This window comes from Dermacentor albipictus, chromosome 1 (assembly GCF_038994185.2).
Source record: "Dermacentor albipictus isolate Rhodes 1998 colony chromosome 1, USDA_Dalb.pri_finalv2, whole genome shotgun sequence".
Taxonomy (NCBI): domain Eukaryota; kingdom Metazoa; phylum Arthropoda; class Arachnida; order Ixodida; family Ixodidae; genus Dermacentor; species Dermacentor albipictus.
This window is the reverse complement of record NC_091821.1, coordinates 90721956-90749837: the sequence shown is the minus strand read 5'-3', so window position 1 is coordinate 90749837 and position 27882 is coordinate 90721956. Positions and strand designations below refer to the sequence as shown.

General features: G+C 42.6%; 1 protein-coding gene and 1 long non-coding RNA gene across 3 annotated transcripts; one reads left to right on the top strand and one right to left on the bottom strand.

Moving 5' to 3' along the window:
- Positions 1–2367: 2367 nt before the first annotated feature.
- LOC135920804 (uncharacterized) lies at positions 2368–21940 on the bottom strand. 2 transcript variants are annotated; one of them, XR_010570316.1, is made up of 4 exons: positions 21850–21940; positions 14310–14340; positions 12921–12969; positions 2368–2986 (listed from the first exon to the last, which is right to left on the bottom strand). It is a non-coding gene; the product is annotated as an uncharacterized lncRNA (long non-coding RNA). The 2 variants fall into 2 exon arrangements; XR_010570315.1 differs by lacking the exon at positions 2368–2986 and having other exon boundaries at positions 11861–12969.
- An 822-nt stretch (positions 21941–22762) lies between these two features.
- Hsc70-3 (heat shock protein 70 cognate 3) lies at positions 22763–26648 on the top strand. The gene is made up of 5 exons (XM_065455082.1): positions 22763–22919; positions 23587–23737; positions 23871–24135; positions 24301–24673; positions 25207–26648. Exons 2-5 carry the CDS (start codon positions 23598–23600, stop codon positions 26406–26408), a joined length of 1980 nt encoding a protein of 659 aa, XP_065311154.1. The 5' UTR covers positions 22763–22919; positions 23587–23597; the 3' UTR covers positions 26409–26648.
- The last annotated feature ends 1234 nt before the right edge of the window (positions 26649–27882 follow it).

Below are 27882 nucleotides of genomic sequence, written 5' to 3'. Positions count from 1 at the left end.
AACGTGACGAGGACTCCGATGTAAGCGTACGCGGCAAAATTACGTCGATGTGACACGAACTACAGCCGGTTGAAACGAAAGTATGCGCATTACTTAGCCCTAAATTGACGCGTTTCATTCCGTGAGCACTGTACAAATTATCATACACAATCCTTCCCATCATGCAGAATTTTCACTCGCACAAGAGTACACAGTTGATTTCAGAATAACCCTTTACCGAAGCTTGGCTAGCTATCTAATCTGTTCCATTTTGAACACCACTTGTGCAAATGCCTTCATTTATTAATGTAGAATATTGTGCAAAACTCCACATTACTGTACTTAACTGTATAGAAACTGAACAAATCACACAGAAGCTCCAGTGCCAGTTGAATGTGTACCAGACCAGCTTGCTTACACTGAAAAGCTAATTGAATGCCATAATCAAGTATGAGAAGGCTTCTGCATGTTCCCCGACTTGACAACCATTTCTTTGTGAGCCTAAAGAATGCAGCAAAAGACAAACCAGGTGCCTGCTGTAATGATTAAAAAATGCTCCCTGTACAATAAGAACTTAACCCTTCTTCAAATTTGCAAAGCTACTGCTTTCCCGCATAGCATGGACATACTATGGCTAGTATTTGACCAAAAAATTTTCATAATTTTATTTTGCATGATCTGACTTACAATAGTTGGGAACTAGGAGCCAAGTGCATATTTTGTTTATTTCAGATTTTTTGCACTCTCAATACTTGTACTAAAAATAGCAAATCATTACTTGTTGCTTTCATTCGTGTTCCTTTGGGTTCCTTGAGCGCCTTGTCTGTCATCCTCACTTCATCCCATCCAAGCGCTGTTTGTTCCCATCCTAATGATGTACCAACCAGCCCAGATCAACACACTGCTTCTTTGAAGTTTTACATGAGAACTCCCAAAAGTTGTCTGAGCAATTATTACTACTATACATCCATTCAAAACACCAGTGATCAGTCTATAAATTTATGTACTGCAGTATATGTTGCAACTACTAAGGCTTGAAATAAAATGTTAAAATAAAAATACCAAAAATCACATTTCCAGCGGTAACAAAAGAGTTTAAGGATCCCTAAACCACTCCAAGCTCAAAAAATTTTTACATAACGGCACCTGTGTATTAGTCTACAATGAACATACAACTGCAAAAACTTTTCTGAGATGCCTTAATAGTAAATTACAGGTGTTTGATGAACGAGTACGCAGCCACCGCTGCTTCCCGCTCGCCTTCGCTACTCTCCCAACTAGTGCTCTCTCCTCACCACATACTCTCGCCGACTCCATGCAGTGCAGAGAAAGCTATGGGTCACATCAACACACCAGAAGTAAGGCTTCTCGATTGTCTGCCCCTAATCGCTTTTCACACGACACTGACTGAATGGAAGCTTCATAAAAGGTTCACTGACACACAATGAGTGATCCCTCTTTATTCTCGGAACATGCAACCAGTTCTCATCATGTTGCCCCTATTGTCCCTCATCAACTGACCGAGTGGCAGCTTTTACCCTGGTGACACGATGTGCAGCACCCTGGTGGCATCACAACGTGCGAAGAAGGGACAAGAAAAGCCTGGAGTCGAGCATGAAAGTGTTTTTTTCTTTTAATTTGTGGCTTCCCCGAGGACCATAGCGCTGCCATATTCGCAATAAATCATCATCACATTATACTGCATGTGATGTGCATGTTTATTTAAAATATGTAAAAAATTATTTGAGTAGGTTTAGGGACCCTTTAATTTTTTTTTAGGGGGGGGTCGGCACTGTAGCACTACCCCTGCTGCTACTGCGCACCCTTATTTACAAATAGTCGCTTATCTTGACACAGAGTCCTTTGAAGTAAACTTCCCCTTTTTTTTTTGTTGCACTGATGGACACTGTATAGGGAGTTGCACCACTGACCCATGGTACACTATAGTTTCCCTTGAATGTTTCCTCTGAGTGATGCAGCAAAGGTGATGATGCTGCTTATTAAACGGGCACCTCACCAGGTTTTGGCATTTTAAACAGACAAGAGCAGTGTGTATATCATGTGATGACGATCATGCTTGCAAAGTATGACGATGCTGTCCACTATGGAAATGGCTGAAAACACAAACAAAAGTAGGGTGTGCAAATAGTGATTTTTGAGACCAAATCGAATATGAGTCAAGTGGTGTCAGAATCGAATATCAAATAGTGTTCGAATAGTTTTCAAATAATGAACAGCCGTTATCACAATTAACATAAAACAATGTTCACATTTTAAACATTCTTGCTGTAGAATGCCCCCTCCTCCTGGGCAATTAAAACTGACAAACCACTGAAAAAAATTGTACTTCCAGCTAGTGCAAAAAAAAAAAAAAGGAGGGGGAGTGACTTATATTGCAAGAGGACAGTTAAACAGCAATGCCAACAAAGATGTGACCAAATCAAGACAAAGCAGCACCTAGTCTCGAATCTGGGTTCGCCATATTGTATGTTGTAACATTCTTGTACATACGTAATCAATGTTAATATATTGCACCTCTTTCCTTCCATGCTTGCAAATGCGATGCTATATTCTATTTAAAAGGCATGGCACATGTGTGTTACAAAACGCATTAAAGTGGAGCTGGGACATGGGACATGTGGAGGCAAAATCTTCAAGACTGTTTCACTAAGCCGGATGGTTGTCAACATTCTGTGAAGAAAGTAATTGCCACTCGGGCACAGACATCTGTAGGGCCCTATATAGGATATATCCAGATGTCTTGACCATTAGCTGCAAGGTCGATGACACGATGGCAGAATCAGACAAGGCCACTCACATGCTAAGAATTGCTGATTGTACTTTTAATTTGCTCATATTTAAAAATGGTGTTGCAGACAGCAACGTTATTGTGGAGTGCCAATGATTTAAGAAAATGAAGTCACTGGATTTCAAAAAATGTTCTTCTGGCTGCCCAATGCTGCAACTACTTCGTCTTGTGGGAACCTCCCGCTGCCTCACCAACCATCTGCAACAGAAGATATTGTGCGCATTGTCCAATGGGAGACGACTGAAGTGGCTTCCCCTTATGCATCTCATTGCCACAACTGTGAAGAATCCCGACCAACCATTTTGCTTGCTTGGAGTATGGAAATACTGGTATCAAGCCTGTCTCTATGCTTGGTCATTAAGACGGTGGCCCTATATTTTTGTAGTCGTTCATGATTATTTTACTTATTGCTGATATCGCGACCTGGTCGAGTGGCGCACACAGGTTAACAGGCTGATCCGCTTCAACTACAGAGGAAATGGCCATGCTTCCCACCATTGCCACAACCAAATGTATTTGTCAACCCACCCTCTCTTCAATACAAACTGCAAAGGTTAGAGACTTCCACTAGTTTGGTACAGCCCTCAGCTGCGTAACCCTCATGCTATCTTGTCTGCCTGGAGTACAAGCACTCACCATCGCCACGGGTTCATCACTTGCACTCACCATTGTTTTGTTGGTCCCTCTTGCCCAATTCCTCCTAACAAATCTCCATGGAAAACTAAAGGATGCAGTGCCCAGACGTGCTTCTGTATTGCCTGCCCAACCACAAAAATCCTCTCCTGGCTGTGCCCAGAACACTAAACCTTTTGAATTTTTAGGTAAATGGTATGACTGTATTCGTGCTAATTGCCATTGGTGTGCATATATCAGTAATAAGTGCCCACCTGCGTCGTGTCCACAAAGTACTCGGGCCTGATACTTCACTTGTATGAGTCGCCAACAAAAGTACATGTCCCATCATTGGAATGTGTATTGTGCACGTGAACATCACTGGACACTATATACAGCTCTGTTCGGCATCCTCCATCAGTGCCCTTGTCCATGATGTTCCGACATTCCATTCGGCAATGATTGACTGTGCCACCAGTTTCCTTCAATTGGAAATTAATTTTATCTCCAGTGCCACCACCAGATGAGCTTGTTAAGCCGAAATCCTCAACATATGACATTCTGTTGTACGTTCCCCAGTACCTGATAGTGACTACGGGTCATCACCTACGGTACATGTAGTCCTGATGTGCAACATCGCTCTTCCTCACGCAGTTCTGACAGTTGCTGACAACTGCGCTTGTTTCTCTCTTCTGAACTTCAGAGCCACGCCACAAGACTTGCCTCAAGGCATCATACTGGCAAGTGTGTGTGCCTTAGAAGTACACACTAGATTCGCTATGGATTCAGATACCCTTTGCTGCTTGCTTGCGACAAATAGCATCATCCCAAGCCTGTCAAAAACTTCTACGAGATGATAGCAGCTGACCTTCCACTTTCTCACTTTCACCAAGCCATTAGGAATGCCGTTCAATGGTTCTTGATGTGTACCGAAGGGCTGCCCTTCAGCTGAATGCCACCAAGTGCAAGTTTGGCCGCTGCAAAATTTCCTTGGCCACCTTGTTGATGCTGCAGGTATCAGACCCAACACTGACGAAGCGTGGGCTGCTGTGAATTTCGATAAATCCTCGATGTTTGCAGTGTCATTGGCCTCAGCTCATATTTTTGCCAGTTTACCCTTACCGACCTTTTTAAGAAGGAAATGCCTTTTTTCTAGGTTTCACCGCAAACTTCAGCTTTCACCAAGCTGGTCACCCTGCTTATGTCCCCACTCAGTCTGGCTCATTTTGATTACTCTTCCCCAACAGAGGTCTGTACCAACACCAACAGCCATAGCATAGGTGCTGTTCTGGCTTACCATCAGCAGAGACAAAACTGCATGATAGCGTGCACCAGCCATCTTTATCATTCTGAGTGGAACTACTCTATTATGGAGAACGAGTGTTTTGCTCTTGTTTGGGCTGTCACAATATTTCGACCCTACGTCTGCTGCCAACAGTTCCAAGCTGTCACTGATCACCATGCATTATGGCGACTTTCATTTCTGAAATACCTCATAAGTAGCCTTGAACGCTGGGCTTTGAGACTTCAGTACTCTCCCATTTTGTCATTACAAGTCTGCTCGCTTACATCAGGATGTGGAGTGTTAATCTTGTCATCCTGTGGATCCATCTTATTGATTCCAGCGACACTGCAGCCTGTATTGTGCACATTTCGCATCTAAGTTGCATTGGAAATAGGACTTAGACCACCTGATTATCTGGCCGAGTTTTTCACCTCATGATGCCGCCCTTCACATGCTTTTACTCCAGGTTGGCATTCTGGACTGCCGCAGTGTGTTCCCTGACAGCTCTAAGCTTCTCCTTGCGATTCCGGAACACCTGTGGCCAACTGCCATTGCCCAACTTCATAACATACCAACGGCGGGCTACCTCAGTGTTTATTGTACATACGACCACGCACATGCCACCTCTACTAGCCCAGCATGTACCAGTTTGTGCACCAGTGCATCGCTTCATATGAGCTTTGTCAATACTGGAAGAAGTCCTCTCTTCTCCTTCGTGGTCCCTTCCAACCTTTTGACATCCCATACGCGCCCTTCTTTCGTGTCGTTGTTGGCTTATTTGACCTGTTCCCCATGTCTCACTCCAAAAGTGGGTCGCTGTTGCCACAGATTCTGGCACAGGCTATGCAATAATGTGCACCCTCCTGACCAGCTGTGCTACTGATGTTGCAGACTTTTTGTTTCAAGACATCATCCTTTATCACAGCGCTCCTAAACAACTCTTTGTGGACAAGGGATCGCAGTTTCTCTCTAAAGCAATTGCCGACATTGATCACTGGCCTGATTCAGCATTTAGGATGAGAAATGTTTCACTACCAAACCTGTGGTTCGAAGTCTCTCTGCCACGACTTCATATTTTCTGCAAAGCAGAAAAGTGGTTGTCCTTGTGGCAGCAGTCCACCTCTGACATGACCGGTGCTGTGGACTGGCTATAGGTGGCAACACATTTCTAGAAGAGTATAAGAAAGCTTCCAGAAAGATAGCCAAGGCATTTATTTAAAAATTGTGTACTAGAAAATGTCTTACTTTCCACTGTGTTTTGAAACATTTGCAGCTGGCAGTATTAGCTAGACATATACTGGAATGCTGTAAGATGTAGGTGGAAATGGTAGCATAGGTGACATCTTGAGATGCTAGTGCGTTCAATGTATCTGCAGGCTTTGGTTCAACACCAAAGCATCCAGAAAACTTATTGAAATGTGTGGCTATGTTCTATTTGACTTATGTGCTGGCACAAACAATACACAGTGGCATAATCGTTGCAAAGTTGTTAATGGCTGTCTATTTTTTCAATGAATGGAATTGTGCAACAGAATAATGTTTCTTGCACATTATGGTTAAACTCAATATCACAAGATGTCACCACTAGTGATGCTGTTTGCACTGGTATCTTTCAGTATTTCTGTTACAGCTGCACATTTACATCTATGCTATAATAACCACTACTTCATTCTTCACTTCCTCAAGCCATAGTCACATTAGTATGTGACTGTAACTGCAGACTGATATCATTTATAATAATCGCTGGTTATAATAATTATAATGACGGTAGTTGTCTGCTCCATTGTATTTTTGAGGTATGTAAAATGGCCATGATGTAAAGATATGTGGCAATGATCAGACACCGTTCTTATGAGTAGACTGCACTACATGTCTATGTGACCCGCTATGGTGGCTTAGTGGCTATGGTGTTGCGCTGCTAAGCACAAGGTCGTAAGTTCAATTCCTGGCTGCAGTGGCCGCATTTCGATTGGGGTAAAATGCAAGAACACTCATGTACTGTGCATTGGGTGACCGTTAAAGAACCCCAGATGGTCAAAAATAAGCCGGAGTCCCCCACTACGGCATCCCTCGTGATCATATTGTGATTTTAGCACGTAAAACCCAAGAATTTAATTAAAATGTGTATATAAATGTGTGAACCCATTTGCTTAATGCTTTAGAAGCAAAGGTGTATGTGACAAAACCGTGTTAATTGTGTTGTTGAACTTTCACTATAATGAAGAAACAGCAAAATTTTTGAAGCTGACATAGCAAACTGGGCATGTTGAGCTCCTCAGATGAACATGACGTCCTCACTTGAGCAAAAATGCACTGTCCATGTCAAAAGCTTACAAGCCAGTCTCACATAAACACATGCACCTGCTGTTGGGCCATCCTTTGAAGTCTTGGGGTGTGAGAACTGTTCTTGATTACTATAGCTTCTGCGTGTGTGTCACCAGTGCTGCAAAAGGTTAATTACACAGTTTGGTGACGGAGACTAAAACACGCTCCAAGCTGCCGCTAGCCTTCATAACAAAGTATTCCAATGTTGTCCCAAGCACAAACAATATTCTGCATAAATACTATTCAATATTATCAAGCAACGAACACCTTATAAAAGCGTTCCTGTAGATGCGAAGTGTCACCTATCACCGCAGTAGAAACCTCAAAGATATGTTTGTGCATGCAAAAGTAAGCCTGCAGTGTACTGTCAACATAACAGCCTGTTTTCGTCCCAGGTGTAAGATCTGCAAGTGATTGTGACCACGAAATTAAATCGTTTTACTGCGCACTAGTTATAATGTCATTTATCAGCTGGAATGTTCGTTCTGCCACTATCGGCAAAACAGAACAGCCTAATAAGAATTTTAGATTAAACGGACATGATATGGACATAGCCAAAAAACTTTGAAAGTAGCTGCACAGCTTTTAAACTGCCATGTCACAATTTGACGAACTTAAACTTTAATTCTACATTTACGCTTTTCTTTGCCCAGAGACATAAAATATAGAGAATCATTTCTCATCCACAAAATCAATACGTTCAAACCAACAAGCACACATGTTTCGAAAGGGAGCTCTTGAAGCCATCTATTACACCAATGGCACGAATATAACCAGCAGCCGTTAGTTTTTTTAAGGCCTTGCACCTGGTTAGACCAGAGCTGATGTCCCAATTTATTACATCATTATATTAACTTTTTTCCCACAAGCCATGCTTTACTAACTAACCCCTTCAGTGCATGTTCTACTTATTTTACTAAATGTAGCCTTATTTTGATTCTTTTTTTGTATGGCTTATTTTCAAACTTCACTCCTTCGAAAACCCTTCTAAAGCTTTTTCAATCAATTTTCTTCATGTTTTAAGCATGAAAACTTCATTTTACCTCTCCGCTATGCAACATATATGTACTTCATTGCCACGAACGGTACAGTTTGAAACAAGAAAAAAAAAGCAATTTATTTTACCGTGTTTCAAAATCTACTATTCTGCGAAGCGAAGTTCTTCACTGGAAAAAAAGTTTTTTTTTGTGTATTCCAGCACTTCTATGGCTAGGTCAGAGTTGAGCAGCAGCATTATTTTGCACGCACAGCTCACGTGCGAGCTGTCAATGCCAGACACCATCGTTGAAACCTGCTGCCAGTAAATAGGTGTCTCGGTACTCGTACTGTGACCGGAGATGTGTGCAAATTAATAAACACATGCTATGCCCCGAATAGTGGCACGTTTTTCCAGCTTGGTATGCTTCATTGCTAATGTGTTGCGGCGAAGCTAACATTTAAGGGAAATACTGCGAAGTGAATCATTGGCGTGTATCGGAGTTTTTTTTTTTTCCTGCTTTTTGTTTATTTCGACCCGCCGGATAATTCAAACAGTTTCCTCGGTCCCGTCAGGTTTGAGTTGACTGAAGTCGACCGTGGAAGAAAGCCAAAGTTTATGTGCCGAGTTCGTCCAAATCGCCTTGAAAATGGGATATTATTGCTGTTGACGAGCTGAGGTCATCCAAAACACTTACAGGGTTAACTTTATTGCTTTGTTATTTATTTAATATGTGGTCAATCTTGCTTCTCCATCCCTCAGCTTTTGACAAGATGTGTATTCATACTTTACTCCCAACTGTACACATCTTGATTCCACTCAGTTTTACTCTACCCATTTCCTTTGTTAACGTGCCTGAATAGCATCTTATTTACTGTATTGTGGGAAGACTGGACCTGCCACATTCTTGGTGCCTGCTTGCTCATGTAGATAGGATCTCATTTTTGTCACCCTTACAATGCTCTTCTACACCTAAACACTTCCCCCTTCCTTTCCATGGCTACACCACTGTCATGAATGTATGTTGATGCATACGGCTTTGATGTCCTCACTGCAAAATAAATAATTAAATGGCTGCATCACATTTTTTTCCTATATCTAGCGAGGTCATGCAGTTGCTTGTCCTTTGGTCATTATTAGTATCCTCGCTTTTCTCATATCTTTTTTTCAATGGCAAATAAACTGTTCTCAAACACATTTCCTTGGCAGTCATCTCTTGTTCCTCTGATATGCACTGCACATTTCACAAGCAGTAGCAACTCCTCTGGATACAAACTGGTAATGTGCTGGCCTTGGTATTAAAAGGTCAGAGTTTTGACGTCCGGCCCGACCAGTACAGCAGAAATTTACTGCCTTGACATTGCTGGCTTATTATATACTGGTGACAAGCACTGATGAAGCTTTACTAAGTAGGCAAGACAGGTTAGACTGTAAAAGCACAGCTATGTAGTATTTGGTTTCATGCTTAATCCAGATAGTTCCAATGAGTCATCCATAATGTGTAGCTAAGGAACAAAAGTGTTGACACCAATGTCTGAATTACTTGATAGATGCTTAATGCCTCAACAGTGTAGGCAATGTTTTCATGCAATAGCCTGCATCCAACTCATTCATAATTTAAGAGGGAGCTTGCATGGGGGCTCTTATCCACGTACATGAGAAAGGAGAATGTTTTTCATGATAACCACTGTACCAAATTTGATAAGCTGTATTTAAAAGACTAAGTTTAAATCTATTGGCAGTTGGTAGCAAAATTTTGCCTTTAAGTCATAATTTTTTTAATAAAAATTGATGAAAATAGCAAATATTCAGAAAACGAAACTATCGATCAAGTCTAGAACTCTAAATCAGCAATGAAAAACAATATCACAATTGTGCAAATTGCAACTAATAGTACATCTAAAGCAGACAATGGATCTCACATACACCACTAATATGCGAGTAGGACTTTTTGCAAAGCCCTTGAAAATAATCTAACGAATTCACATAAGATATATAATTTCTAGGGTCCTACATGCCAAAACCACCATCTGATTACGAGGCACGCTGTAGTGGGGGGGGACTCCAGAATCATTTTGACCATCTGGGGTTCTTTAACATGCACCTAATGCATGGGACATGGACATTTTTGCATTTCACTACCATCGAATTGCAGTCGCTGCGACCGGGATTTGATCCCGTGACCTCGTGCTTAGCAGTGCAAGGCCAAAGCCACTAAGCAACCACGACGGGTGAATTCATGTAAGGTATAAATTGATCTATCAAATTTGTCTGCTTTGGCTGTTCTAACAGATTTAGTTTACAGAACTGTAGCTCTGCACGAAGAACAGATATCTCGATATATCTGTTCTTCGTGCAGAGCTACAAATTTGTAAACTTCTTGCTTCTAATTTGTGCAAACTTACCGATTTTTGATAATTCCACTTAAACATTTCAGGCCCTATATAAAAATTAAGCTTCCAGCAGTCACTAGAATTTAACTCTGTCAAATAAACAAATTTCATTAAAACCGACCCAGTAGTTATCTCAGAAAAGTGTTTCTGCATTTTTCATGTATGGCAGTATCGGATTTAGGCCCGAGCTAAAGTTTCCTCTTAAGTTGTTCACTGAAAGTCAGCAAAAATTAATGCAAAACTTGCACACATTAGTATCAAGAATGCAAGGACAGTTAACTGCAGCACATTGACCATACAAAACTGTATAGCATACATAGCCAAGAGCGCGAAATCCATGCTTGCCCCTTAAAGATTGTATACCGACATAGCACACATGTATTGTAATAAGGCACAGCATCTAGTTTAGTGATAACAACAAAATTCCCACCCCACGCCTATACCTGACAATCTGCATCGTGTCTGCTGTTTTTGGGATGGGGTGCCTGGGATGATCTCAATGTTTGGAGCTAACATCCTGGTACTCTGCTTAAGAAGAGGTGGGGTGGGGAGCACCCAGCAAGCCAGGTGTCACAGTCACCTTTCTATGTCCAGTAGCGAAAATACCACTCGTCATTTCGGAATGATCCAGGCAATTTTAGAGACCATGAAGCCTACATACGTGACTTTAAATAGGCACACAATTGCCGACAAGATCAAGCCTATACAGAAAGGGTTCAGCCAATAATGCATTCTATATGGACCAGCATTCTTCCTCCTTAATGTGCAGACCATGTCATTGTCCAGTCAAAGAGTTTACAAAGAAAACCACATGCAGTAAATGACCCGTGAATTATGCAATGATGACGTCAAGGGTTTTGGCAAGGTCCAGCACTTGCCAACAAGCCGACATATTGGTCTTCCACAATACTGGTCCTATTGAACCGACACATTTACAAGACAAGGGACAACATGGCCACAATTAGTACATGACCGGGGTTGTTGGAGATGTATGGGAGAGGCCTTTGCCCTGCAGTGGGCGTAACCAGGCTGATGATGATGATTTACAAGACTACTTGGCCAATTGGACCCATACACCTGTAGGGTCAATATACCTCTTGTTGCCAATCATCGAATAAGCTATTGTATTTTTATTGGAAATATCTTCTAGGGCATAGTTGTGGGGCAACACACCTGCTCAATACATCTATGGATTTCCTATGGATTTCTATGGATTTTTCCTAGGGTAAACGATTAATTTGTAAAAAGAAAACGTGCATGCACACCAAAGCTGTTCTGCATGCATAGATGAGACCGAGTGGCCCCAAATCGCGGTAGCAGATTGGGCCGTGTGCTGACAGTTCCTTATTGCCATATTCCTTGCATTTGTGCTCACTGTCTCATGCAGCAAACTCCTGTTGGCTTTTCTGCAAACCTCAGTCATCTGGTGGTTGAGGTTGCATATTAAAACACAAAACTGGAATGGTGGTATAGATGTCTTTATTGAAATATTGGTCTCATGAAGCCAGACAAAGCAACCTTGCATTATATTTGGAACACGAAGTTCCAAATATAATGCAGGATATGCTTTCTCAAAGTGGTGGTTACACACGTACACACTAGCACACACAATCTCTGCATCATACATATGTGCACATCTTATAGCCCAAAATGTCGAAAATGAGAAGTTGAAGTCGTTTGCTGCAAAATCCTGTACCTTAATGGGGTGGTATTCTCGGGCGATCACATTTGGCGATACTTTCATTCTCGCGAGACTCGGCCCATGAGAGCCAACAAACTACTTTATCGCATTTGCTTGACCCTTGTGCGCATGCATCTAGTGCTGATTCTCGCCAAAGTGATTGTCCGAGAATATGTCCTTTGTTCACCTGCTGGCTTGAAGGCTGTCCTTTAATTCGAAATGCACAGAAGATTCACACTGGTGACACAAATTTATCATGATTAACTATATTTCTGCCTTGACTTATTGTAACAAGCTTATTTTTTGGATTACACAAGTTATGGCTGCAAATATTTTCAGCCTTTGTCAGATATGTGTGATTGAGATGGTAACATTCATTTTCCCAGCTCCTCTATTACACAACACATGCAGAAATATGCAGGAGCTTATCGCCTTGCCCCATAACGTTTAGACATTTAGACAGCTATAAAACCACACAAACTGTTTTAATTTGTTAACAGCAGTTGAAGAATGCATAGAAAAATGGATAGCAAGGTATTACAGAACTAAGCTTATTTGGAACGCTGGGTTATGGGTAACGGCACCCAACTAAGCAAATGAAGTAATGGACTGCAGCTTTTACACTATAAAATGTGTGCCTAGTACACTACTGCACAACTCAAAATTAGCGAGGGCCAAAACCAACTACCCTGGGGCCATACTTTAGTGAGAAATGTTCCATGTTTTGCATGCGGAAAGGCAGTCTATGTTTGGTGTCATCGCTATTGTTGCTGTTCTTGGCACATCTTGCAATGTCATATCGATCACTGAAAACAGAAAAGAGCTCTTGTTTAGGGACATCAAATAGAATATCTGCTCACAGACGTAGATGTTTTGAAGTGAGAGGTCAGTCTCAAGGCCTTCCTCTTCCTGCAAAATAGAATGAAAGGCTGCTTTATGTACATGCCTTTTAGCTCTAGTAAACATTGCAGGTTAATGTGCTCTAGGTTTACTGTGGAGTCAAGTTTTCCGAAATCGCAGAGGAAGGGTCAAGAAACAGATGGTCACTCTGTTTCTCATCTTAGAAGGACATCACTGCAAAAATGTACTGGGCATGTTCTGAAAAAAGACAAGCTGCTGCACTTTGTTCACATGCATGAAGATATATCTTCAAATTGAAAAACATTATTTGATGCCAGAAATTAGTGGAAAAAAGCACCGCTCCCATAGTTTTCCAGTATAGTATGGACAAAAAAATGTTGGGGGTTTCACCGTTAGAATGGGTGAGAAATGGCTATGTCTGCATTTGAATACCAATATTGCAAGCTAACATCTTATAATCATTAAAAGCTTGTTATGATGTGTTGATGGAGAATAGCATGTTACTTGAACTGTGGCCTACTACAAAGCCTCGACTGGCACAGTTTCCAGCAATATTATTAGATCCAAACAACCTTGATTGAAGCTTAATCCTGATGCACTGCCATGTGAGCAACTATTTGTGAAAGTTGAAAAGTAAGGCAAACACACGAAGTAAAAGCATTGGTTCACAGGCACTACTGTATGTAGCAACTCAATCGAAATATACTACAAAAGAGTGTGTTCTATTCAGCTATGGATGCTGCGCCAATAATGCAAATCTTGGCACTGGTAGCTTGAAGACTACCTTATCTGTTCTAAAAGGAAGATCATACAGTCACATACTGTATCTCTCTCTCTCTCTTTTTTTTTTTCACTAATGTTTCATAGTGTGTGCCATGTTTGACAGCAAAATTGTTCTTTATCTCGTCATACAGTCATGCGCTGGCTGAAGCACCAGTACATCACAGAAGTCTAAAGTCAAGCCGCAGGTTGCAAAAACTGTGCATGTGGCTCGCAGGCCATATGTTCTGCACCTCTGGCCTGCTGTGCACTTTGAAAGCAGCACTCCCTATCTGCACTCCACCAACACTTTAGCACGACTGCTAAAGAAACAGCAAGTAGAAGAAAAAAAACTTTATTGAAAAGATTGAGAAAAAAATTTAAAAATAGTACTCATGAAAGTATGGCCGACGCTTGTGCTATGTGCACTTCAAGTTAACTGCCACCAATACTGGAAATAAAGCTACCATGTTCCAGAAGCCACTGAGATTATATTGTTGCCTGCTAAGAAATGGTAAACTTAACACAATCTTCTGTACTATAGCGACAACAATATCACTAATAGTGCATCTTGAAAAATATTTTGTATACTTATGAAAAGTATTACCAAAGTATTACCAAGTACTTACCAAAGCCCTGTGCAGTCTTTCCTGGCACCCCCTAAATGAGAAAAATGAATTCTCCAGGTGCCTATATTTTTTGGAATATGCAAGGAAATACAATCACTTAGCATGCACAATTACAAGTCGGAGAAGGGCTCCTGAGAGTTTTTTTTATCTTTGCTGGATGCTTTTACCTTGTGAACCTGCTTTTGTGAATTTGTTTACATATGTTCTATGTGGTACAGTGAGAAACAAGCAATCAAATACAACATAAATATCTGCAACACCGTTGTGATGTCTCATTTTTCTTGTTGTGTCCATTACTGTCTACATCTTTTGTAGCAGAAGGAAGGAAGGAAAACTTTATTTGGTCCTGCAAGTAGTGATAATTAACCGCTAAGCGGGCCGCTCCCACGTCGGGACCGGAAGGCCAAGCCTCACGGCCACGTCGTGAGCCTGCTGGACAGCCCAGAATTGCTCATACAGGTCTGGGCTGCGAATTGCAGCCCCCCACCTGGACGCATCCTTGATCGCCAAGTCTTCAATTCTTTCGCAAGACCAGAGCATGTGTTCAAGCGTGGCTAAAGCACCACAATTTTGGCAATAAGGCTCTGTATGCGTCTCCAGATAAAACATGTTCAGTCTCCGTGGGCAAGGATAAGTACCAGTCTGTAGTAAGCGTAATGTAAGTGCCTGAGCCCTGTTTGGTTTAGGATGCGGCAAACTGTAAACCCTGCGATTAAAAAGGTAATACTTCGTGATTTCATTGTATGTGGAACGGGAGTCTCTTTTCTCGGGGAGTACCGCCATGCCATTGCGCGAGGCAGAGCGGAGGGTAAGATCTCGCGCTGCCTCATGAGCGGACTCATTGAGATTCGGAGGGGCTCCCTCGATCATACCAAGGTGAGCAGGGAACCAACATAAGTAGTGTTGAGAGATCTCACATGTCTGCATAATTTTAAAAGCAACCTTAGCCACCGAGCCCTTCTCAAAGGCCCTAACGGCTGACTTTGAATCGCTACATACAAAAGGCCTGCGCCTCTCAACCAGGGCGAGCGCAATAGCCACTTGCTCCGCGACCTCTAGCCTATCAGTCCGAACGGTAGCAGTGTTAACGACACTGCCCTCATTGTCCACAACAACTATGGTAAACACCTTCCTCTCCTCGTTAAAAGAAGCATCGACGAAGCCAACCTTCTGATTCTCATCATGAATGAGTCTCAGCAAGCAAGCTCCCCTCGCCTTTCTTCTCCCAACATTTCGCTCCGGATGCATGTTCCTGGGAACAGGCTTGACGTGGTACCAATTACGGACCTTCAAGGGAATACCGACATGAAGCTATGAAATCTTCTCCTGAGGAACACCTAACTCTCTCAGAATCTGCTGACCTGTACTAGTCGTAGAGAGGTGCACCATCTGCGCCCTCTCCTGAGCCTCAGCTATCTCATCCAAGGTATTGTGAATTCCCAGCTGAAGAAGTCGGTCGGTGCTGGTGCACATCGGCACTCCTAACACTTTCTTCGTGATCTTCCTAATCTGCGTATCAAGCTTCTCCTTCTCCAATGGTTTCCACTTGTGCATGGCCGCCACATAAGTAAAGTGACACAATACAAATGTGTGCATAAGTCTAATCAGACTATCCTCCTTGAACCCCGTCTGCCTGTTGGCCACCCTCTTCTCTAGGCATACCGCATTTTCTGTCTTGGCAATGATCTTCTGGATCGTCAGCGTGTTGGCGCCGTTCGACTCAATCATCATCCCCAAAACCCTGATCTTATCAACCCTAGGTATGAGATCGCCATTTCTTGTACGAAGCTGGTCCACGGGGATCCATCCCCTTGGCTTGGGTCCCCTTCTAGTGGGACTGTACAGCAACAGCTCCGACTTGGAGGGGGAGCACCTTAACCCCGTCGGGTCCAAATAATTTTCAATTACATCTACTGCCTCCTGCAGAACACTTTCGATATAGCACTCACTGCCACCGGGACACCATATGGTCCCGGTGGTAGTGAGGGCTACCATTCTTTTTTGTCACAGTTGGAAAGAAGAGTAGGACATGTTGCACTGTGTATGAAGGATTTCATCTCATTATTTGACTTCCCATTGTTGAATTCTGTTCCGGCTTTTTTTGGGAAGAGCAGTAGTGCATTTTATTGGAAGACGTGCATTGGAGCCTGAATGCACTGTAATGTCATATTAGTCTAGAAGAACAATAATGCAGTTAAACATTATTTAAGAATATCATTATGATTTCACTTGTCATTGACAGCAATGTCTTGATGCCACATTAGTTAACATATTAAAGGGACACTAAAGGCAAATACTAAGTCGACGTGGACTGTTTAAATACCATTCCAGAAACATCAAAATGCTTGTTTGGTGCCAAGAAGAGACTTCGTTTACGAGAAAATTGTATCTGAAGGGTCTGAACACCTTTTTCGAAATTCAAATCTCCCCCCACCCAACCGGGGGAGTGGTGACATTGCATATGCCATTATCGCTCTTCGCTGCCGTCGGTGAGTAAAACGGCACCCGACAGACGGCGGCACCGAGCCAAGACAGAGTGGTGGATTTGCCGCCGCAGCTGCTTTTTCGTCAAGTGGCGTAGACCGTTTGGGCATCCCGCATGCCCATCACATGCAAGTTGAATTCTCTGCTACTTGCAGTTTGCGCGAGTTACGCGAGCCAGCAAAACCAGCGCAGCACTACGCAATCAGGAAAGTACTGAAACCCGAAAGCGTCGACGGCGCAGAGTCGAGTGAAAACGAAACCTTTCGACCGCCCGCGTCGTCGTCAACGGTAACTTCAATGAGTTCTTTTTTCTGAGCATGAAGTGGAACTGGGCAAGTAGCATTTTATGTCATCTTGTAATACAATACGAGGACGTTTTTTGCACCGAGTAGTTGAGTACTAGTAACAGAATTTAACTGAGCAGTGCTTTCATTATCGGGCAAGTGCTTGAATGTCCTGGGGGAGTCTCTGATCATGTCCTGCATTTACCTCGATTTCTCGATTAAAGCTCTGTTTGCTATAATATTGCTATGGAACAGTATTTGTGACGACAAAGAGACGAGCAGGGTGAAGATGACAACGATTGGAGGCTAGCACGGGCTGTTGCCTCTTGGTCTTGGCCAAGTGCGGCGTATTGCCTTGTAAATGTACTTGTATATAGCTTTTCGTCGGCGTCTTCCTACGTAACATATGTGGTGGAGGTGGACGTTCCCTGCACCTCGTCACGGAGCTTCGCAGTGGACGGTACGTCGATCCTTCCTTCATGGCTCCTGGCACCTCTTTGTCGACGCTAATACTGTTCCGTAGCAATATTAACGCCTTAAAGATTCTCGAACACTAATCTATCACTTTAGCTTGACATTGTATTACCCTTTAGTGTCCCTTTAACAACCCAAATAATCACAGGTATCTACTGGACCGCCAGGGTGTGTCTGCTTCGGATATTCTAAATATCCGCACAATATTCCTGCATCTGTGCTAGATGTCTAAGATGCTTCTAATAGAAGTACAAATATAAGGTAAAGTCTTGCGTGTCCATCAAATGTTCAAATTTGATATTTGGTTCATGGAAAAAGAAGAAGCAACCATGCTTTTCATATACTTTGAATCTATACTCTACAAAACGAATTTCTTGCAATTTCCAACGACGTGAAGTCAAGCCAGAATAACATTACAAATCTATCCCAATGAGATCTCTCTTCTTTATTTTTGTCAGTGGGCCAAGCAGTGCTTTGCTTGCATTACCAACAGAATAAGCAGCTTGTAAGTAGTGGATGATGAGAAACAATCAAGTGACAAGACGGCAGCGCTAAAAAGAAAGACGCAGATGGAGACAGGACGACAAAGACAAGCGCTGAACTTCCAACAACATGATTGTGAATGGTTAACGAAAATATATGTTCTGTCCGAGCCAGGGGTTATCATCTGCGAATGCGTAAATATGCCAGCTCTTTATCTGCAAGGGTGATGAAGGCCATGCTGACACATCCCTCCCCAAGTCTGGTAATCCGTTCAGATTCTGCCATTTCCCGTGTAAGACGCGTTTTACTCCTCTTGATAACTGAAGTGTTTTCAAGGTTGGGTGAACAATCCTTTCAAGTCAGACAATGACTTGCCATCAAACCTTCAAAATATTTTCCTTTTTGCGCATGTTTACGCATGTGCAGATGATAACCCTTGGCTCCGACAGCCAATATTTTCATGAACCATACTCAATCATGTTGTCGGAAGTTCAGCGCTCATCCTTGTCGTCGTGTCTCCGTCTGTGTCTTTCTTTTTAGTGCTGCTACCTTTTCAAATATGTACCAACACGCCTGATTCACCACATTAATCAAGTGAAAGGATTGGGTTTGGTTGGGCTGGTTGGTACATGGCTTATTCTGAAGAAACAGTGCAAAGGTGGATCACAGAGGGTAAGATGCCAAGACAACGAAGTTCTGAACTAACAGCTACTGCTTTATTGTTTCTTTACTGCTTCTTTAAAAAGTGAAGCACAACTGCAATGAGAAAGAAATTACTATCAAACACATGCTTAGAAACATTATCATGGTGAAAGATACTGTACAAATATTGCACATTCATAAAGTGTCACAATCTACAGAAGGTAGTTGTGAAAGCGGGAGTGCAACATGTTTTCAGTGTACAAACCAACTAGGAGCTCTTTGCACAAAAGTAAACATTAAAATGCAAAGGAATCTGAAATGTGAAAAAAAAAATCACGCCAATAAATACATTGAATGCAAGAGTGTGGTAGCGTATGAAGTCCCATCATCATGCAGCTAATGCTATATAGGAGAGATGGGTAGATGTATTAATGAGCACCTGCGCGAGCCTGCGTACTCGCTTAACATCAAGCATGGAAGCCATTAGCAGGTCATGGCAGAGATTGTGGCTCCTTACCAGACTTTAAACTATGTATCGTAAGAAGGCACGAAGGGGAAAAGTTTTTGGGAAGCGTATAGTATGATCTTGCAAAAAGGGGACAAATGTGTAAAGGTGCCACCACTAAGCTTCCATGAGAAACAGCTTGTATATCTTTCACCATGATAATGTTGCTAGGCATGTGTTTGATGGAGCATTATGGTCATTTTTTCTTGAGCACGCGGTAGACGTCGAATAACAAGAGCAAACAAGCAATAAAGCAATGGTTGTTAGTTCAGTGCTTCATTGTGTCTGCTTCTTGTTCTCTGTGTCTCATTTTTGCACTGTTTCTTTGGAACATGTGATAGGCATCATTATACTATACCAGCCATAAATTCAGTCAAATGCATGCAATATTCTAAGCTTTACTTTGCTGACATTTATATGCCAGCAAAACTAGGGCTTCGCATTTGTGTTGGTGTTTGCCAGTTTATATAAAAAAAAGCTCAGCAGAACCAACCTTGGGTTGATGTCTTTGTAAGCAATAGCCAGAGCATTACGACAAGTCACACGCTGCAGATTTTAGTGACAAACGCATCCCTCAGCCACCATGGTGGGCCTTGAAATCACAAGATACGACATGCTTGGCCTTGTGGAAAACGTGCCACATAGCCCCAGTACGATGAAAGACACGCAGTGAATTTTGGCGATGAATGCATCCTGTAACTTTTCTGTTGATACGCCAGGCGGCTAATGTGGCGACCAAAAAGTGTCTCAAAGCGCTGGCTTGCACAAGAGAAATTTTTAAAAATGTTTTATTCTGCCTTTTTAGGCATGCGTCCATAGCCTAATGGTTACACCATAGGGGCTTGTGTACTGGGAAACTGGGTTCGAAACCCACCATTAGTGTGCACGTGTGTGTGCGTCATCTAGTTTCAATCTTGTCTGTTCAGGCACATACACAGTAACACAAGTTGTCTACTACACCACAGAAAGCTACCGCCACAAAGAATGCATATACTGAATGTGACTCAACAGTCCGAGTCCACATATCTTTCAATTTATAACTTATCTTAATTTTGCTTCATGCTTCATGTACTTCAGCTTCATGCAAATACATGTGGTGCTCACTCAAATGGATGGAAAAACACATGTAAAATATGTGTTGAGCATGCATTGAAGTGAGGTACTGATCATGATGTACCTATAATTTCGTATTTATTGTTTCATCTTGCAAGGACAGAATTTTTAATGTTACACATTGCATTTGCACAAATGCCTTAACATCTATTAATAAATGTAGTCGTCGTCGTCCACCCCCCCGCCCCCCCCTTGTTGAAGGTGCATCAGAAATTTTACGTGGGTGTCCATAAGTAGATATTCCGTGAATATATACTTCTAACAAGAATTTCCGATTTCGGTTGCTTTTTTTTCAGATATTTGCGGTTGCTTCGGAAGGGCCAAGAAAAGAAAAAAGAATAAGTGCTTACATAACAGCAAAGTGCCAAAAACATTAAAGGTTTTTGTGGATGGTTCTTCTAAACAATTAATGCAACCAACATATGCACTAAGCGAAATACTTCTAACCACGATGGAAAAACAGTTCTGCTGAAATTCGAAAGGTGGAGGAACGGATTCTTTTTTCTGTGCAACCACTTGGTTTCCTTTAGAACCACTTCACCTCGCAGGTACTATGCTAACTTATATAAATATATATATAAATATATATATATATATATATATATATATATATATATATATATATATATATATGATAAATGCAAGATAAATGATATATATGATATATGATATATGATAGATATATGATAGATATATGATAGCAAGATAAATGATACACACATTTTAACATTCAACGAGTTCACTGGGAGATCTTTGCCCACGTATGCACTCCATGGAGGACTCCGTCACTAGCGTCACCGAAATAATAATACGTACGCAAAGCTTAAGTCAAATAATGTAGCACCTTAATTCTAGCAACCCGTGAAAACGACAAACTGTAAACCTTACTGAAAGCAAAGAGATTTACGAGCCAAGGGTGTACTGCGTACGTGCGTCACCCTCTTTGGTGAGCGTTCGTCATAATATTAATTAGCAGATACACGCACTTCGTCACTTAAAGAGTATCATTAAAAAATCAAAGCGCGTGATGCACATTACAGCAGATTTCATTATCATCTATACATTTCAGCACGCCAGTTTACAGGGAAGCACGCCGGTTTGGACCCCAGCCCAACGCATTAACTGAGGCGCTGATGCAATTTACGATCATTCACAGTTAAGTTAATCTCCACTTTCGTCATCTAGCACCAAACTGAACTTTTAATTACTAATGCACGCATCAAGGTTCTGACTGGTGTTGTGTAAGTCGCGGGCCGCTTTTTTCTTCGTGACGATAGATTGGATTTTTTAAAAGCACTGTTCCAGGAGGGCATATGTAACCGACAAACGGAGGCCTCAGGAGAGCACCTGATAAAGCAGGCGGCGCAGGATCTCATAATGCAAAATAATGACACGTTGTTACAATCAGTGAAAAACACGATTGAATAAATATAATTACGTCCAGCCGCCAACTTGTGACACTAAGTTCAGCACTACCGCGCCTCGCGACTTCTGCAACACCAGCAGAACTTTGCCATTCGCACAACGGCACAACGACATGACCTCACAGACTCACTGCGCAAGTAAAAATCGTGTTCTTCCATGGCAAAGCGAAAGCGGTTACTCTTTAAGTATGGCCAAACGAGGCGCAGGTCAAACAACACGCACACATACACACATACAAACAAACAAACAAAAACTGCAGACATGCTGGCAGACGACGCTGCTGGCTATTTGCAAACCTGGATCGGCTATGATTCATTCTAAGAACGCTTCGCTGGTCTAAATGTGGTCTAAACGGAGGCCGGTCTAAACCACGTCTAAACACTCGAAATAACATCAATGTGCTGTTACAACACGATTGAAGTTCTTGCATAATATCTTACTAGCATAAAGTATTGTTATTGCATAACCTTAAAAATAATAAAGAACTTACGTACACGCAAAAAGGTATTAGTTTCGGTTTTTGGTTCGCGCTTACCTTACGAGAACATTCCCATACCTTCTTTTATTTTACCTTCTTCCTTCTTCTTATATGAAACATTCCCGTTCCTGTTCTGTAGCAGTGTGCTTAGGCTTGTTAGTGCAAACACTGTTGCAAACAAAATTATGAACCCAGTCATAACATGAACAAACATGGGAACAAAATCCCTTTTCACACTTTAAATTTGTCAAAACCATGACGCTAGCAGTTCGCAGTGTCGTCACAATGCTACTGTACTGCAAGATTGCTCTGATGGGCATATATTTTTCTTTTATTGCTCTCCAAACACCACATGAACTTTTAAAATTTTTTTCAGCGGGCTTTAAAAAACCAAAACAGCGTGACACAATACGTGTCACCACACCCCTCGCCTTTCTAGTGTTTTCTAGTGTAATCAGGAATGCGAAAGCTAAAAAGCTACGTGTCGTTTGTTGGTAGTACCACGTGCCACCAATCTGACCAATCATGAAGCTCAGTTTGTTCCTATCTGACCAATGCGGTGCCGCCACGACGAGAAGCCGCCTCTTATACCATGCCTTCCATACGACTGGTGTCTGTCAGTTACTCGGCGTGAATCCAGTTGTTCGTAAGCGGTTGTAGAGTCGTACCGGCCGTCTGAGCGTTCTGTTGTCAGTGCTCGTCTGGAGTTTCCAGAGCGAATTGTACGTATTAGTGCTTCTACATACGAATGTGCATTTTACTAGTGTAGATACTGAACACGTAATATTGTATCGTTGAGCTCAGTGCTATCCCAGCAGATCGTAAGGTGCGTCGTGCCCCGGTGCCAGACTGCCGAGAATATATCGCTTATTCGCAGTCTACACTGTGATCTTGTCTGTGTATATTCTGTAAATACTGTAATTATTGACTTCGCTTGTACTCGCGCCGCTACTGGCGGTATCAGTTTCAAGTGCACGTCTTGTGCTGACGTGGACTTGAATCTGAAAGCCATTATTCGGTTACTTTCCCGCACCTTGTGTATATGTACTGCTTATGCGCAATCGGGGTACTCTGCTCATCACTCATACTCTTTACAAAGATGCTGAATTTATAATATGGGTAGTCTGACTTAACGATATTGCCGGCTTCGGTGCAAGTGTGACTGGTATTACTGTTTTCGCAAGCATGTGGGACGTGATTCGGCTTTTCCATTGCTACGCAGCACATTTACGCAATTGCACTGAAAATCTGCATTTAGTCACTTTATTTTGCCGCAAAGTTGTAACTCGACGTATGCACTAGTCCGGGGTGCCTGACCGTTAGTGACCTTGTACACGTGAAGCCGGTTTGGTAGCACCAGGTTGTAATTGCTTCTCTTGCCACTTGCAGGTGCCTACAAGATGCAGAAAGTTTCATTATGCCTCACGGCAGCGCTCTTGATCGCTGCCGTTGCCTCTGCTAAGAAAGACAGTGACGCTTCGAAAGACAAAGAAAACGTCGGCACTGTCATTGGCATTGATCTGGGAACAACATATTCATGGTAAGCGTTCTAGGCCACGTTTAACATACATGTCCCAGTGATACCTTCCGCATCCCGCTTTAGTGTTATGTTGGAACTCCTATGTGAGGTCCTTTAGTTTGCGTACTAAATTTTATAAATATTTTTCTTGCAGTGTTGGTGTCTTCAAGAATGGGCGAGTGGAAATTATTGCTAATGATCAGGGAAACCGTATTACGCCCTCGTATGTTGCTTTCACTGCTGAAGGGGAACGTTTGATTGGTGATGCAGCAAAGAATCAGTTGACAAGCAATCCTGAGAACACCGTTTTCGATGCTAAGCGTCTTATTGGTCGTGACTGGACTGACCCCTCTGTCCAGCATGATGTCAAGTACTTCCCATTTGCTGTGAAAGAAAAGAATGGCAAACCTCACATTGTGGTTAGTATTTCCTTCTTTCATCTGCATGAGCCTTTGGATCAGATTTGAGGCCTTGGTCCTAGTCCAGGGTTTAAAAATTTGGCCGTGCACAATTTTGAATCGTGTCATTTTCAAATGCACTGCAATTGCATTAATTTTTGCTCTCCCTGAAATACTATTTTTCAGGTTAAGACCTCGGGCAAAGATGAGAAAATTTTTGCCCCGGAGGAGATATCTGCCATGGTTTTGTCAAAAATGAAGGAAACTGCTGAGGCTTACCTTGGCAAGAAAGTAACCCATGCAGTTGTGACTGTGCCAGCCTACTTCAACGATGCCCAACGCCAGGCAACCAAGGATGCCGGAACCATCGCAGGACTCAATGTGATGAGGATCATCAATGAACCCACTGCTGCTGCTATTGCATATGGTCTTGACAAGAAGGAGGGCGAGAAGAATATCTTGGTCTTTGACTTGGGTGGTGGAACCTTTGATGTCTCTCTCCTGACCATTGACAACGGTGTCTTCGAAGTTGTGTCTACCAATGGCGACACTCACCTTGGTTAGTATTGGCTATTATGTGAATCGTAGTACTCGGCTTCATTACTAGTTAGTGTTCCAGTAAGGTGGCATGCAGGGCCAAAACTTGACGGTAGATAGTGCAGATTGCAATAAACGACAATAATGAATAACGACTGCAGATGATTAGATACTGTAATGACATTGGGAAATCTGCTGCACTGGCTTGGCTATTGCATCTGAGCATGAGGTCACGGTTTTGATTATTGGCCACATTTTTTATGGGGGGGGGGGGGCTCTAGTGTGCTTAAACTGAACGTACATTAAATCCACAACCCTCCACTATGCCGTCTTTCATAGCCCCAGTATTGCTCTGGTCATTAAACCCAATCAGTTAATCTGTTCGGCTATGAAAATTCCAGCTATATGCATGTTTCACTTTCTAAGTAGGGTTATTCAGCTATATCGGCCATGTGGTATTGCACAAAATGCATTCCAGAGTTAGTGGCTTGCAATGAGTACTCGTTTGAAAGTTGCACTTTGTTTACATTAACATTTCTTCATTTGTATTTGCAGGTGGAGAAGACTTTGACCAGCGTGTAATGGAGCATTTTATAAAGCTGTACAAGAAGAAAACTGGCAAGGACGTGCGCAAGGACAATCGTGCTGTGCAGAAGCTTCGGCGGGAGGTTGAAAAGGCAAAGCGTACGCTGTCGACTGCTCATCAGGCTCGGATTGAAATAGAGTCCTTCTTTGATGGAGAAGACTTCAGTGAGACTCTCACACGTGCTAAGTTTGAAGAGTTGAATATGGACCTCTTCCGTTCCACCATGAAACCAGTCCAGAAGGTACTTGAGGATGGTGACTTGAAGAAAAGCGACGTTGACGAAATTGTGCTGGTTGGTGGCTCTACCAGGATCCCTAAGGTGCAGCAGCTGGTCAAGGAGTTCTTTAATGGCAAGGAACCGACCCGAGGCATTAATCCAGATGAAGCTGTGGCCTATGGTGCTGCTGTCCAGGCTGGTGTCCTTGGAGGAGAGGAAGACACTGGTGATCTTGTACTTCTTGATGTTAACCCATTGACCCTTGGCATTGAGACAGTTGGTGGTGTTATGACGAAACTGATCCCTCGTAACACAGTCATTCCCACTAAGAAGTCCCAGATCTTCTCCACGGCATCTGATGATCAATCGACGGTGACCATTCAAGTGTACGAAGGAGAGCGACCCATGACCAAGGATAATCACCAGCTGGGCAGGTTTGACCTGACTGGAATTCCTCCAGCACCACGTGGTGTGCCGCAGATTGAAGTCACCTTTGAGATTGATGTCAATGGTATCCTGAAAGTCAGTGCTGAAGACAAGGGCACTGGCAACAAGCAGAAGATAGTCATCAGCAATGACCAGAACAGGCTTACTCCTGAGGACATTGAAAGGATGGTCAAGGATGCAGAGAAGTTTGCTGATGAAGACAAGAAAGTCAAAGAGAAAGTGGAGGCCCGCAATGAACTGGAGTCCTATGCCTATTCACTCAAAAACCAGGTGGAAGACAAGGAGAAGCTTGGTGCCAAGTTGGATACCAAGGAGAAAACGACGATCAAGGAGGCTGTGGATGAGGCTATCAAGTATTTGGAACAGAATCCTGATGCTGATGCTGAACAGCTCAAGGCACAAAAGAAGTCTCTCGAAGAAATTGTTCAACCCATTGTGGCCAAACTGTACTCTGGTGGCACTCCCCCACCAACGGACAAGGATGACTCTACAAAGGATGAACTGTAGAAAAGACTAGGACTTCCAGAGGGTGGATGGCAACTTGTGACTCATAATTCATCTGTTTACGATCACAAGCTTCATCATTTTGCCAGCACTGTCTAGTTCCACCTATCCTTTGGCTAGTTATGTGTTCTCTTGGACTTGTTTGCCATCCTCATTCTGTGTACAAACTCAACTTGTAACTTAAGTTATGTTTGAAGGGTTTTTTTTACATGGGGTGTCAAATAAATACTTGTACATAACTTACGTTCCACTTTGGAAAAGTGCTGCACTAATTTGGTATATATGCTTGCAGTGTTTTGGAGTATTGTAGCCAGGAAAGTCTTCATGCATCAAGTAATGAGTGCACTCGTGTTGTCCGTGGAGTGTGTGTCGCCATTCTAACTTTTTAAGAAATAGTCAGTGCTTCAGTGGTCCAAAATAACTTGCAACCAAACAAGTGCACAATAGTGGTGCCTAAAGTACGGAGGACAGCTTCAGGTGCATCTACAGGAGTGCAATGGCGATAGTACCATGCTGCCAAGCTTGAGGTCGCGGGTGCAATCTCTGCTGTGGTGGCAACATTTAGGCAAGGGTGAAATGTAAAAGCACTCGTGCCTAAATTTAATCTGGAGTCCCCCACCATGATGTGCCTCCTTATCAGATTGAGTAAAACACAGTTTATAAATATTTTAGCTTCAAATACACTAAGATTACGCAGTTCTGGGCTGGAGACTCCTGTATGTCCAGAACTGATGTGTGTAGTTGCCTCAAAGTAGAGATTAAACCTAAGTGGGAAAACTCTGTCCATGCTACAAGTGCAGCTTTCTGGCATTAACCTGGACCACCCATAGCATTCATTTATCTTGAGCCCAATGTAGGACCCATTAAGGAGATATTGCACTTTGCTGTTTCACCATGGCAAGGGCACTGCTAATGTTCAGCTGTCATGGGAATGACAGTTTGTACAGCACTAGCCAGCAAATTCAATGATCAAAGTGCATGGCGGCCGGCAGTTAATGCACTACTGGAAAGCCCTAGGTAATTGCTCGGCTCAGAATGCATCAGCTGGGTACCAGCTGATTAAGCGCCATCAGCCACACACTGAGTATCGCGTTTAAATTGCTGAGCTCTGTTCATGGATTTGCCTTCGTACTTGTGGCTTTGTTCGCTTTATCTCTTATCAGCCTGTCAAGGCCATCCTTTCTTTTCCAAACTCTGAAGGCAAAAATATTTGCCCACATGCATAATCGCAGTGAATGGTAGTGCTTGTAATGCAACATTTTATTGAAAATTATTGGTTCACAAAGTCGCAATACCATCTGAAGCCAGGAAGACGAAGTTTAGGCTAATCCATGTGCTAACCATCATTCCTATGCCGGCCCAAGAGCTGTGCCTGCAACATCCATTGACGCTAGCACCACTGTTCCTTTTAGTGAAAGTAAGGAGAGGAGGGGAAAGGTCAACCAGACGAACATTCGGTTTGCTACCCTACACTGGG

What these genes read in the sequence shown, in the direction of transcription:
- Hsc70-3 (XM_065455082.1), top strand. Translation starts at nt 23,598, where the DNA reads ATGCAGAAAGTTTCATTATGCCTCACGGCAGCGCTCTTGATCGCTGCC. An exon ending in CTGGGAACAACATATTCATG is followed by an intron (nt 23,738 to 23,870) that starts GTAAGCGTTCTA and finishes TTTTTCTTGCAG; the next exon opens with TGTTGGTGTCTTCAAGAATG. An exon ending in CAATGGCGACACTCACCTTG is followed by an intron (nt 24,674 to 25,206) that starts GTTAGTATTGGC and finishes TTGTATTTGCAG; the next exon opens with GTGGAGAAGACTTTGACCAG.